Below are 14,410 nucleotides of genomic sequence, written 5' to 3' on the forward strand. Positions count from 1 at the left end.
CCAGTGTTTCTCTTGGCACAAGGAGAGCTGTGAGGACTCCTGTACAGGAATCTGCAACTCTACAGCATGATTCTGGCACCTAAGAGGGAGGGGTAGCCAAATTGGAACCAGGGAAGGAGCCATTCCACCTTTGGATTTAGGCATATATGCATCAAATGCTCCAGACCACAGCTCTGGAATTAACTGATGCAGGCGATGAGCTCGTTTCTTTAAGCACCCAAGTGCAAGCATTTCAAAGAGTGTCAGTACACATGTGAAGGAATGCTACAAGCAGGAAGCTGCTTAAGCAGCATCTGCTTACACCCGCTTTGTCTGTTGCCTTAGTCCCCTCGGTAGCATCAGGAAGTAACAGAAGTAATGCTACTGACAAGGTTCTGCTACTTAGAGTTTTACATACTTCTATTACAAATGATACTGTGGTAGACTGTTGTGCAATCCCCAAAAGGTACAAGGTCATTCTGGAGAAATCAGAATTTACACAGGCTTACCCTTCTCTGACTAAGACTGGATTCCATAGGTTGTTGTTTGAGATCTTGGTTAGTACAAAGGTAAGAGCTATTGTATCATGCATTTCCAACCTGATACCCACAGAAAGCAAAGAGACGGTTGGAGTTTTCCCACATTCTTTTACTAGATAACAAAGGAACAAACTGCTGGGCATGGTAACATAGGCCTTTAATCTCACACTTGAGGGGCATGGGCAGGCAGATCTTTGTGAATTTGAGGTCAGCCTAGTTTGCACAGTGAATTCCAGGCCAGTCGGGTATATGCCATGAGATTCTAGCTCTAAAACAAACAAACAAATAACAATAAGAACAGCAAAATGAAAGGATCCTTGAATATTTTACTTTCAAGTATCCCTTCAGTTCCTTATAGCATTAATCCAAATAGTCCTCACTAGATGGTAAGCTTCAAGCATAACCCAGGTAATCTCCTCTGGTTTAATATATTCCAACAATTGAATAAAATCCTGAGAATCGCATCACTTTACCATTACACTTTGCACATTTTATGTATTTCAACAGAGACATTAGGCTTAGAATGTGAAAGTAAATACCATAAGTCCCTTTCTTTAAACTTTGGGGAGGAAAGGCTCACATCTGCCTTGATAAATTATTGGATTTGAAAGCTCCTAGGTAATGCCTCGCACATTAGAACATGCTTAGTGACTGTGCCTTAAGCAAACCAATATTTTTCATAAATATTTCTGTCTGGTATTACATTGAAATAAAATACACAAGTCTTCTGTGTGGGAACTGGGGTCGGCAACAGTTGTTTTCCTTGTCATTATATTTACTCTTTTGGAAATGGTTGTTTATGATACCATTGTACATACACACACAGATGCACACGAGCATACATGTAGATGTGTGATATCAAAAGCATACTATAATTATTTAATTTGCCATTTTACTTTAATCAAAACCATAAGAAACACTGCTGTGTATGTGTGTGTGTGTGTGTGTGTGTGTGTGTGTGTGTATGGGTTGTCCTGGTAGTCATGGTATTTGGGTTGTTTTCAAACATGTACACCTTCACAAAGGTTGTTTGCATATGTTCACATATAGCACACATGTAATATCAAAAAACATAAGCAGAATCTTAAGGAACCCCATGGAAGTCTCCAAAGGGTCTTTATCAATAATAACAAACAACAACAACAACAAAGGGTTTATTCAAGATCAGCATACCTAAAATAAATGCACTCCTCAGTATCATTCTGAAAGTGTCTCAGCTGTCTAGATCTCAAATACTCCATCACTCTAGGCCAGTATGAAGTCAGGGAAGCCATTTCTTCACTATGTTTAGAGTTCTTTGATTACTAAAATCACACAGCATTCTCTTAGGTAGTTATGAAATTAAAACTGGGAAGAACCCAGCAGGCCAAAAATGAATTGAATAACATAAATAAGGTTAACCAAGAGCAGTGCCTATGAGTTTAGCCTGACAACAATACACTGAAATATAATATCCCCAACATATACCTAACATCACCTACTCTGTACCACAGAAAATTCTAGGCCCTGGGAATAACCCTAACAAAAACCATTGCCCTTAGAAAGACATCATTCTTCCGGAATAATTCTCATAGAAGAGATGCTGGATCCCTGGCTTTAAGCACCTAGTAAGGTCAGTGGGCAAATAAATGACACACAATGCCCCAAATCCAAAGGCAGAGTGACTGTGTAAGTGTTTCCACATACACACAGTCCAATTTTGAAAGTGAGCACAGGGCAGCTATGTAAATTGGATGGTGGGTCTGAGAACATTCAATAGACCTACTTGAGCTGGGTCTTTAATAATGGAACTTGATTCACATCCTACTAAGTCAAACAAACAAACAAAAACAACTTAGAATTACCATCCACCTCACCCAAGATTGCAGCTTCAAAATCTTCAGTTCCTAAAAGATCCTTTGATTCCAGTGTGATGGCGCATGCCTTCAATCCCAGTGCTCAGAGGGCAAAGGGAGGCAGATCTCTTGTCAGTTTGTGGCCAGTCTTTTCTACATAATGAGTTCCAGTCTAGGCAGGGCTACATAGCAAGACCATGTCTCAAACGAACAAACAAAGTAGGTAAATAAACAAGCAAACTCCTTTGAGATCTCTGTGGACATACAGTTAAGTGGCACTGTGTGTTTCTGGGTAGGCTAGCGCATAAAATGACTTGAGCTAGTGAGAAATAGTCCCTAGATCGGGGCCTACCGTTGGGTAGAATAGAGAGAACGCTGAGACTTGGGGCACTATGAATAAGCTAAGGTCAATGCCATATTTACTATCTTTCTACCATATAATAGAAGGTAGCAAGTGTCAGAGGGACCCAGATTGGACTTCTCGATTGTATTGCTTTTTAATTGCAATATTGGAGTCAAATATTTAATTGGCTGAGCCTTTAGCTCTATTTGCTCAGTGGGGAGAAGGCAATGTGACCCAGGTAATCTATTGTCATAATAACTCATTACAAAAACACAGAGCATAAATTTTGGTGTCTCTGACACAAACGAAAATGAAATCTATTAATAATAATCACATTGATAATAACCAGATACTTTTCTTGGAAAAAAATTATAAAAGAAGAATAGCATTTGTTGACTGGCCTTTGGTTGCACAGGCTTCTAACAAACTTCAAGGTGAGTTCTCATTTTAAACATTCACCTTGATGTGAATTTATCCTGTAACCTTAACAGCCCCTGTGTGTTCACATAGATGTTTCCCTGAAATTCCTGTGACTGTGATTATTATTGCCGTCATTGTTGTGTTATTGGGTTTTCCAGAAAGGGTCTGCCTCACTCCTGGAGTTGAACTTATATTGGAAGAAGGCAGGGAGTTGCAGAAGTCACTGCACTGTATGTTAAATTCAAATATCTATACTACAAAAGATTTCATCTCATGCTCCTTGCCTCTGTTATCGTTGTTAAGTTTTCTGCCAATATATGATCCGTTTTCCAATTTGCTTCTTTTTTTACATGCGCAGAAATTGTGAGCAATTTCAGCCAGGCCATTCCTCAGCTGAGAGCCTAAGGTAAGGACAGACTCAGGTTAAAGCGACTTGAGGCATATCTAGGGGCAAGGAAGCTGAAAATTGCGAGAGGGAAGGAAGTTAGGCATGAAGGAGCAGGTGTCTGGCTCGATGGCCCCACCCTCGGCCAGGTGGGGGAGCCAAGCAAAACTTTTGCAACTCCAGACCTCTGGGCGGCTACAAGCACGGAGCCTCACAAGCCTGTCTGCAACGTGGCTGCGTTCATCCGGGTCGCCCTCATCTCCCCTACCCCACTCCTGCTCCCGCAAACTCTTCTGTTCTTTCTCCAGGCCCAGTCATGTTCCAGGTTTTTCGATCCCGGCCTTCTGCTGCTCTCCGCAACCCCTGAGAGCCCCATGCTTCGCCAACTCTGGCTACTTTAGCCAACCCGGTTTACAGCTCGAAGCCTCAGCTCCCCTGACACCGCCCGGCAGCGGGGTGGAGGCAGGGCCAACCGCGGAACCGCCCCCAACCGCCTCCCAGCCTAGGCGTACGGGCGGGTTGCTGGGGCGCCTCCACCTCCTCTTCCTAAAGCGGCGAGGCGCAGCAGAGCGGCATCACTGGAGCTCAGGTCCCAGCCACCACCTCACACACAGCCCTGCATTCAGGAAGAGGAGCAGCACCGCAGTTGGCCAAAAGCTAGGCGAGCGAGCTTCAGAGAGGTAAACTGAGTCCGGGAGAGCAGCGCCGCGAACCGCTTACCTCCCTGCAAGGGGGGCGGAGTGGGGGAGTGGAGGCTGCAAGCCACCAGCCCACTAACTCCACTTCGCTGCTTCCTTCCAGGCCCCGATCGAAAAGCCTGGGAGAACTGCAGAGCTACCCCCGTAGGAGGAGCCAGTCTCAGCCCAAGGCGCCACCACCGCAGAAGCAGCGCGAAGTAGCAGTCGCCTCCATGGCCCACTCACCGGTGGCTGTTCAAGTGCCCGGGATGCAGGTGAGGAAGCCCAGGCCTCCCCTGCCGCCCACGTGACTGCTCCGGAGCCCAGCTTTGGGCACCAGGCATAGGGGACCAGGGGCAGCCACTAGGCAACCCTGAAGGCAGGGCCGGATCTCTCACCAGGTGACCCCGAAGTAAAGCTCGAGGTGTTTTCTGGCGTCCAGGCTAGAAGGTGTTTTGCACTGGAGAGATTGGGGCGACTGGGGAGCAACAGTAAATGGGGGTTGGGGTTGGCGCACGGGGTCGAGGGGGGGGCGTACACGTATAAAAATAGGCCAGAACCTTAGGCACCTGTACTTGTTGGCTTGTTTAATCGTGGCACAGTTGAGGACTCAGGGTGGGGGAGTCCCAGGACTTAAGCTAGATGAGATGGAGGCACCCTGGAATGTGTGGGCTAAAACACCCAAGCGGTACCCCTCCACAAGGTACAAACACAGAAGCTGGGGCGGAGCGAGGCCAGGAGTGCTGGTAGCGTTGAATTAGGTTCTTCCTGTGTACAAAGAGAGAAGAGCCACATGATTCTTTTCTCTTTTGATGCCACTTACAAGCAATCTTCTATCTCGTACCCCTACCAAGCCCCGTGGGTAGTGCTCTGAGGAATGCAGGATCCTGTTCTGAGGGCCTAGGTGATGATGCCACAGGCCTTCTCCTTGTCTGTCTGCTAAGGTGGCTGGCACATGTACTTAAGCTTTTGTCTAGTGCAAAGGGGAAAAAAAAACGTGTGGGACCGTTCCCCTCCCATTATATTACCATTTTATTAAAGAAAAGTTACGTCAACAAATGTCTTACACATCTTGTTTTTTTAACCACTCAACATTATAAAGCACTTACATTTGGCGTACTCCCCCCATGGTAACCTAAATAACCCTTTATGAGTAATAAGTCAGAGACTAAAAACACTGAAACTGGGTTCCTTAGGATCTTCTAACTATGCTAAGTCAAACAAATTATTTCAACTTATGAAGTGTGGAGAACTCTGCATAGCCTATGCTTCTATTAGGAATACAAACTTTGTGGATTGGAATCTCTGTCTACTGCCCCATGCATGGATTTTGCCGTTTGTCTTGGACATTGGTCTCATTTTATTCATGATAACAAAGGTGGTTTTTAAAATCACCTCAAAGGAGCTATTTATATAGGACATACATTTATCCTGGATTTAAGGGTATGTCTGGGTTGAGACTCAGGAAGGGGAGGGAAAAAATGTGAAATAGAGTGGGGCTTTTTATGGTATTAATCCATTTAAATTTTTCCTAGTGCCCCAAACTTTTTTTCCCCTCATACATTCTCATTCTCTGGTTCTCTTTTCCCTAAATACTCTGCCCCACACCTCATTCATTGAGTTCTAGTTTTGGTTGTATCTGGACAAGTAGTTTGCAATAGGAACTAGCTTTGCTCTGTCTGATCTGGACCAATGTGGGAACTTTTCCTTTCCTGCGCAGCTTTCTATTATGTGGAGACGTAGAACTTTACATACATACGGTTGCTGCCCAGAGGCTCCATGCTTCTCCCCCCATTGTGAGCAGGCGCCTGCCTGCATGCGGTCACACCGGTGCATCTCCTCCATCAAGTTTGTATGATTCTGGGGAACTCTATGTGCTCAGGAGAAAAGGGTTTCTGGTCTTTATTTCATTGGCCTTGACTTTATTTGATTTGTGTGGTTTCTGGTCTTTATTTCATTTGCGCAGTCTTTATTTGATTGAGATGGTTTGCTAACTGCACACTGTTGAGCATTGTCGCATTGCTCCGTGCTTTGTTTAATTACATGAACTGGCTATCTCTTGGATTTTTAGATCTTCATTAAGGTGGGTTGAAATGAGAATCACATATTTGGAAGGATCAACTTTGCCTTGAGTGGTATGCCTTCCCCAAGTTGTTGATTTGCTAAGCCTTAGCTGTACAGAGCGTTCATCTCACATTTAGCAAAGATTATTGATTATTGCTCCATCAATTTCCATCTAAATGAAATACTACATTCTTCAATTAGTTTCATTTTTATTTCTGGATGTAGTTCTTAAATACTTGCTGTAACATTTAAAAAAAAATACAGCCTTTCCATATTTAAAATTATACATGGTCTTAAAACACATTCACAGCACACAGCATGACCCTTTAGCCTAGAAAAGTTTTGTTTTCTTTTCCAAAAACTATAGCGTAGAAACATATTCTGGGATCATAATAGTCTTCCTAGAGTTTTGTTAGAGTTAGGAGCAAGCAACTTTTAGGTTGTTTAAGTAGCAAGAAAACTTGAATTTGCCATGTGTTCTTTAAATTAATGTGTAATATTTCCCCAAATCCGGGTGGAGTGATTGAGCAGTCCGTTCATTCTTAACTGTTTATGTTGGAGAGTTATGAAGATTGATGGGAAAAATGAGTTTTCCAGAAATTAAAAGCAAAATTACTTTCTCCACAATGTTTTTCTCCCTCTGAGCAGAGTTGTCGAGCAGAGGCCGAGCTACCTGCTCTGTCACTTAGTCTTCTGTCTTCTGCATTGCTAACTTTCAAACAAAGACATTTCTGTTGCTACTAGTTTAAAATGTAAAAGAAAGTTGGAGGGAAGGAAGAAACCTCAGGATTTGGTCCAATTCAAACTCATCCTTGTGAAATTAGTTCCTCAAAACTTATATTGTTGATATTTCTCAATGCTTTAGTACTGAACATTTTTGCCCTATTATGCTCAATGTCGAGGACATGATCTTTTGTATTTAATTTGTGCGTAATTTATGTTTATAATTAAAGGAATTTTCCACTCCAGGAGCTTTACTCTTGAACCACATTTAAAATACAACCTTAAAAAATAATAAACCAATAAGCCTGTTTCTTTCCACCCAAATATTTACTCTTTAGTGATTTAAAATCTGTTTTTGAATTTGAAGATGTCAGTTAAAAAAAAATCACATTTGAAAGTTTAAGATATTTTCCTTAAAGCTTACGTTAGAGTTTCTAAACAAATACGTAAAATTAGTTTTCAGTCTTTCATAACATTTAGGTAAGAGAATAAAGTTACATGTTCAACCAAATATAAAATGTTATTATGTTTGTTATACTTTATGCTGTGTCTCTTAGTAAAGAAACATTTCTTACTTACAGAATTCTAAAATTAGCTCTTATATACCTTTAACTGTGAAAGGGATGGTACAGCTTAGCAATGGTTGTTTGAGATCTCAGTGTAAGTGAAGTTTTAGTATTAATAAACACCTCGCTGGGCGGTGGTGGCACACGCATGTAATCCCAGCACTCTGGGAGGCAGAGGCAGGCAGATATCTGAGTTCGAGGCCAGCCTGGTCTCCAGAGTGAGTTCCAGGACAGCCAGGGCTACACAGAGAAACCCTGTCTCGAAAAAAACAAATCCAACCCCCTGCCCCTCCCCCCAAAAAACCCACCACCACCAACAAAAAAACCCCACTTCATTGAAGACTTTTAGCTAAGGAGTAAAAACATCACCTGATGTTGGTGAACTTAGTAGCGGCTTCCAGGAAGGACCAATATAGAAATCTATGGTTTCTATATTGTGCTTAAACAACTATCAAGTTTGTGATCTTAGCTCTGTAATTATCAAGAGTCTCTCTCTATAAGTATGTAAAAGTTTCTGATTAGAAGAGTTGAAGGCTTCAAGAAGCTCATCCAAAAGTATTGTTAGGATCTGGGGTAGGCATTTCCAAGTACAGAAACTCCCTTAGCTAAGATGTACCTTACCTATGCAGACAAGAGCCTGCCTGCATGTTTAAGCACACATCCATGTGCATGCACATACACAGTCTTTGAAAACAATAAAATCATTTGAGGAATTATGAAGTATTCCATGAGAGAAATCACAAGTGGTAACTTTAGAAAACTAAGTGGGCCAGATGCTAGAGTTGGCCTTTGAATGCTAGGGAAAGATTTTAGCCTTTGAAGTAGCCATTGAACCTTTCGGTAAAATGGTATGAAATAAACAAAGTCCTGTATAGGAAGAGAAAACTCCATATTGGATGAATGAAGGAACTGGAGAGGTATAATATTTAAGACAGTTTCATCTACAGAGCCTACTTCAGTAGGGCAATCATAGCTATGCAGTGGATCTGAGAATAGCAGGGGGCCTTCCATGTTTCCTGGGTGCTGTAAAGAAAAAGGCATCACTTGATTTAATAATTTGCTAGTTGCAGAAGAGCAAGTGAGGACTACAGTACATCTGAAGGAAGTAAGGAAGTAAGAATGTAACTCGGAAGAACTAGACCTGACGGGAAGCAAATGATTTCTGCTTCACAGTTGTGGATTTTCAGGTGGCAATGGATGACACCATGAGAATGTCCAATTTAGTTTGGAGATGTAGAATTGGAGCCTTAGCTAGTTTGTTGTTTAACCAGCGACTACTGTATAACCCAGCACTTTAAGAGATGGAGAACCATCAAGATGGGAGAGGTTCATAACATCAATGAGAATATGCAGAAGCAAAGGCCCTCGTGGGGTAGGAAACATGGCTTGTAAGTTAAAATGCATGAGAAGATGAGAATATATGCTAAGCTAAAGAGGAAGTTATCATCTGGGGCAAATTCTTTATTAACTGTCTCCAGGAAACAGATTCCATTGTGTAGAGTTACTGTTTCCTCCTTTCTTTCTCAATGATCAGATTGGTTGTGTGAGGTAGCAAGAGATTGAAAGCATTGTCTAGAACATAGGACCCCTGTATTAAATGGTTGAAGGTGAATCATTAAATATATAATGATAATAGGTGGAACCAAACCACCTGGTATAGCGGAGAAGGAGGTGTAGTTGTAGTTGTAGTTTGGAGGCTTAAATGTAGGGCCCGTAGGCTGGGGTCTATTGGGGAAAGTAAAGGAACTGGGCAGAATATGGCATGTGAATCAAATGGTAAGGAGGGCTAGATATGGTCCTTGAATGAAAAAGGCCCATCATGTCCTTCCACTTCTAAAGCCATAGAAAATGAGAGCTTGTAATTTGCCTGGTGCTCAGGATCCAGTGAGCATTGCACTGCTATGTTGTTTTTATTCTGCCTTTCATTTATTCGGTGACCTTGGACAAATTGTCTACAAAATTGGGAATAGTAAAAGCTGCATTTCCTTTGCCTCAACGAAAGGTTATTATGATGAATGAAGTATCTTTATGGAGTATATTTGGAGCTCCTGTGGGCAGTTCATACTGCAAACACCACATCATCTCATCTCTCTTCTGCTTAATAACCCACATTTTTTTTATTGAAACCAAATCCTGACTACCCTACTTCCCCAAACAGATCCAAAGCCCTGTGCTCAGTTTCTCTGTAGATTTAATCTGATTTCCAACCAAGAAATCCAGTTTGATCTACTGTGTCATTTCCAAATCAGTAATCACCACTTGGCCAAATCTTACCTGATTTTTTAGGTCACATTTTACTTTGTTCAAGGACTTTCTGAAAATGTGCCAAGCTATAGGACCTTCCATTTCTACATAATTTGTATCTGCTGTCAGGGACCCATACAGTGCTTACTTTTTTTTGCCTTCAATTTTCTTTAAATATGTTTATTTGGGCTGGAGAAATGACTTAAATGGGTAAAATCTTTGTCACCAGAGGACTTGAGTTCATATACTAGCACTGCATAAATACCTAGTGTGTGTGATGGTCTGTCTGTAATGTGATTAGTGTTCGGGGTGCACATACATATAAAAATGAAGAAAGAATTAAGCCATGTATGTCTCTAAAACTAGACTGTAAGTTTTTGAAGTTCTGGACAGCCATGCATTTTCTTTTTCATGTTGATATCTATGAGCCTTTACATAGATAAAATAATAAATATAATAATAGATATTAAAATACATCTATGAATCTTTATACACAGGGTTGGCTAATGAACCAATGAAAATATAGACTTTCCCCACCTTTTAATGTCTGACTGTTTCTTTAATTATATTGTGGAATGCTTATGTTGTGTAGGCTAAAGACTAATTTGAATGTGTACAATAGACACTTTCTACTTCTTTAAATGATTTTAATGCATAATACTTTGTCAGGCATGATATACTTCAGAACTAGTCAGCCGTCCCAACTCTGACACTCGCTCCCAACTGACTTCCCAGGTCTTTGAAATGAAAGGAGTCTCATGGCTTTCCTTCAGAGTAGAACTGATTTCAGGCAAACATTTTTCTTTGGAAAAAATGGCTTCCTCTGTCCTCATCTCTTCCACTTGTTTTTCATTGGAGTTGCAGTTTTCATTGCTCCTGTTGGATTGTTTGCCTTGTGATTTGGACCTACCCGTTTGTTGGTTTTTATGTTTTGTTTGGTTCTCTGTTTGCCTAAACTATTTTTTGAGGGTCCTTTAATTTCTTATCCCGGCTATCCATTGGAATCTGATAATTTCATTCATATCAATATATTTTTAGAACATGTCTCTTTTATGTGTATAAGTGTTTGCCTGCATGGATGCATGGGCACCATATATGTTCCTGGTGCCGCCAGAGATGGCAGATGCCCTGAGTTAGGGTATTGGAAACCTAACCTGGGTCCTCTGCAAGCGTAGCAAATGAGCATTTCTTCTACCTGTAGTATGGTATTTTTTGACTGATAGTTGAGTGATCATATTTCACAGGAACTTGTTTGTGTCTTGGGTAAGTGGAAAGATATAGAATTTTAGACATCTTGATACAATTTTTTGATTGAGTTGTGTCTTCAGAAAGAGTAGTGATATAACCGTGTCTGTTTGGTGCTAGAAAATGGAATTAGGAAAATGAAAACCATCATTATTAAGTGTGAGACACCAAACTCCTTTTCATGTCTCATAATGAAGACGCAAAGACTTGCTACAGCGTGTGTATATAAAACAGTGTCTTTGCAGGAATGCCATGAATTAAGTCACTTTACTATTTGTTTATTCATTTAATTTCTACAGTGCCAGTGCTAGACCCTTTGGGCTTCCCTGTGTTAAGCAAGTGCTCTAGCTTTGGGCCATTGTCAGCTCTTCCTTAAAAAAAAAAAAAAACAATAACCAATAAAATACTCAACGCTAAGCCCATGTTACATATGATTCTCACTTGGTCATCTGCTGCTTTACATAGGATGTTGTGTGGTAGCGGTTACATATCTTAATTAATGCTTATAGACATCAGACATTTCTTTAAGATAACATCAAACTGCCTTCAACATGATCAGAAATAAGAAGAGTGATTGTCTGAAGAAAAAAATGTCTTCAAAATGAAATTTAAAAATAAGAAGGCTGTCATAACCCTGGCTACCTTTACTCATGATCCTCCTTATTGGCCACCACCTAAACTTCATTACGACAGGCAAATCACCTAATCTACATGTTCAAAAAGATGGGGAGGCTTATTTTCCACAGCAAATCCTGTCTTCTCTTTCTGCCTGCCTCTTCCTAACACCTCACCAACACATCCCTACTGGGGATAGAGAGCGCTGCAGGGCGCTGCCAAGAACTCTCCTTAGCCTGGTTTGGACTTATTCCAGCGGTCCCCTGACAGAAGCTGACTGGCTTCTCTTCTCCTTCATTTATCATAAGATCATGGATGTAAATGATTCATATCCCCAAACATCATCAGATTAGCCATTAGAATGGCAGACTTTTGGAAACTCGGGCAAAATTAGAACACAATTGTGGTTCATAGTTCCTGAGCCTTGGAGGGGGCTCAGGAAAACAAACAAAACTTAGATGAAAGAGATGAAAGATTTGAAAATATTCTTTCTTGCTCATTCCTTTCCTCCTCTCCTCCTCCCCAACCCCAGTCATCAGCAGTTATGCCCAGTACATGCTAGGTAAGGGTTTTACCACATAACTGCATTCCCAGCCTCTGATTTTATTTTAAGTGCTGAATCTCCGTCACTTTCCTAATGTGTTGCTGAGAAACCATGTCTTTGTGCTTTCGTCATAGACAATGTTTACAGAAATGAAACAAAACAACTCTTTAAACCTTTCTCTGTGGTCCTTGTACCAGGGATTATGTGTTGGTGGTATACTCCCTCTGTACTCTTAACCTGTTGAGGAGAAAGTTGGGGGGAAATCTGTAAGGCCTTCATGACATAAAATTCAAAACAGTGAAGCAAGGGAAGTTGAAATCAACCATGATGATTTAAATTTTTTGTTTATTAAAGAGCAATAGGGTGTCTAGCCAAATAATAACAGTTGCTGTGGATTATCGGAGCAGCTTCCTAGTATCAACTTAATGAAGTTTCAGGGGATTTGAAATGTATACCGCACTAGATGGGTTCAGACATTTCTAAGTATGCTGGTGAATTACTCTACCAGATTTCAATAGTGCCTGGTAACATAATCCTAGGAGAGAATTTTTGGCAGGTGGAGGAAATGCTTCAAGGACATCTAGAAGCATCCAGAGTTTTCTTTGAAAATGCATTTTTGAGCCACTCTGTTTCAGCAATTTTTTAAAAAAAAATCCCCTCCCCCAGATTTCCATTAAACCGATGGATTTGGAGCATATCACTTTACAGCATGTATATTAAGCTAGGCTTAGCTGTTTGCTGGAGTAGTGGAGTAGTGTTTGAATAACAGAGCAACAGGTGATGGAGGAGGGGTGATCAACATAGATAATCAGGTTGGGTGTAGGTTGTTGTTAATGCAAGGAAATTGGGAAAAGCTGAGCCAATAGAAACCATAAAGCCAGCATTTCTTCCCAAACTTTCTGCCTACCAGAGCTGAGAAAGGTTTTAGATTCCTGTCTCAATTTCCTGCTGCCTTCCTTAACTTTAAGCAGAAGCGTGCACGCGCGTGTGTGCACACACACACACACACACACAGAGAGAGAGAGAGAGAGAGAGAGAGAGAGAGAGAGAGAGAGAAGCACACACACAAGGCCAACCAGGAAAGCATGCACACATGCTACTAAGTATGGAGACAGAAAATAGAACTTTGACCTCTTGTGGTTTACAGAGTCTATAGTCAGAGTGTCTAGCCTCCCTGGGGAAAGAAACATTTTTTTTTCAAATGTATGCTTTTAAATGCCACTGACCCCATGGGGAAACAGGTTAGCAAACTCATTAACTCAGTCCTATTTACTTCTCCACCTTACATCCAGACTGTTTGTTTGAAATTAGCTCAGAGCCTTTCTGTGTGCCACCCAAATACATGGAAATATATCAGATTTCCCATACTGGGCTGGGCTGACTTGGGTTTAATGTTTTTATGTTCACAATCTTCAAGAAATAACTGGTTCTGACTTCAGGTAGTAAGGAGTCATCAACTTTTTCCAAAGCTTTTTTTTTTTTTTTTTTTTTTTTTTTTTTTTTTTTTTTTTTTGCAGGGGTGAGGGGGTGGGGGGGGTGAATAGGACTTTGTGCTCATCTTTTGAGATAGCAAACTTATAAGAGATTCTCCGATTCAAGTTAAGTTTATAGACCAGAATGACTGGCCATCCCCACGTTGAGACTGAAACCAAAGAATCCTAAATGAGATAGAATCTGATACAAAAGCATTCCATAGGAGAGGGATTAAGATAGAATACTATCATTTATAAAAAGAAGTTCATGAGAGAAGAAATGCATGAGGCACGTACCAATTAGAGCGAACTGTTTGCACATATAGTACAAAGCCTTGAATGTCAATCGAAGACCTTTATTTACTTGGTTTATTTGTAGTCTCTTATCAGAAGTTATTTAGCTAGATGAGCATGTCTTTGGACTAGCTTAAAACTTCAAAGCCCCAGCAGGTTGGATGGAGCTAGGAAGTGTATGCGTAAGTGTTTGACCCGAGAGCAGTGCTTCTCAAAGTTCCTAATGCTGCCACCCTTTAATATAGTTACTCATGCTGTGGTGACCCCCTCCCCAACCTTAAAATTATTTTAAGGTTGCTACTTCATAACTGTAAATTTTCTATTGTTATAAATCGTAATGCAAATATCTATGTCTTAGGTGACTCTCCTATGGGTCTTGACACAAAGGTTAAGAATCATTGGCCTAGGGCAGTAAAAGGAAAACTCCAGCTTTCTAAGAAACCACCTGGTGGGAGGTTTAAAAAC

General features: G+C 41.0%; 1 protein-coding gene and 1 long non-coding RNA gene across 2 annotated transcripts in view; one reads left to right on the forward strand and one right to left on the reverse strand.

Moving 5' to 3' along the window:
* Positions 1-648: 648 nt before the first annotated feature.
* Positions 649-2,998, reverse strand: LOC127675242 (uncharacterized). Its single transcript, XR_007975456.1, has 3 exons — positions 2,375-2,998; positions 1,692-1,822; positions 649-786 (listed from the first exon to the last, which is right to left on the reverse strand). It is a non-coding gene; the product is annotated as an uncharacterized LOC127675242 (long non-coding RNA).
* Positions 2,999-3,697: 699 nt separating this feature from the next.
* Positions 3,698-14,410, forward strand: part of Stk26 (serine/threonine kinase 26) — a 57,451-nt gene continuing 46,738 nt past the window's right edge. Inside the window, exons 1-2 of the mRNA XM_052171011.1 lie at positions 3,698-4,181; positions 4,303-4,453. Coding sequence (XP_052026971.1) covers positions 4,412-4,453 — 42 coding nt within the window. The 5' untranslated portion in view covers positions 3,698-4,181; positions 4,303-4,411. The remainder of the gene's footprint in view (positions 4,182-4,302; positions 4,454-14,410) is intronic.

This window comes from Apodemus sylvaticus, chromosome X (assembly GCF_947179515.1).
Source record: "Apodemus sylvaticus chromosome X, mApoSyl1.1, whole genome shotgun sequence".
Taxonomy (NCBI): Eukaryota; Metazoa; Chordata; class Mammalia; order Rodentia; family Muridae; genus Apodemus; species Apodemus sylvaticus.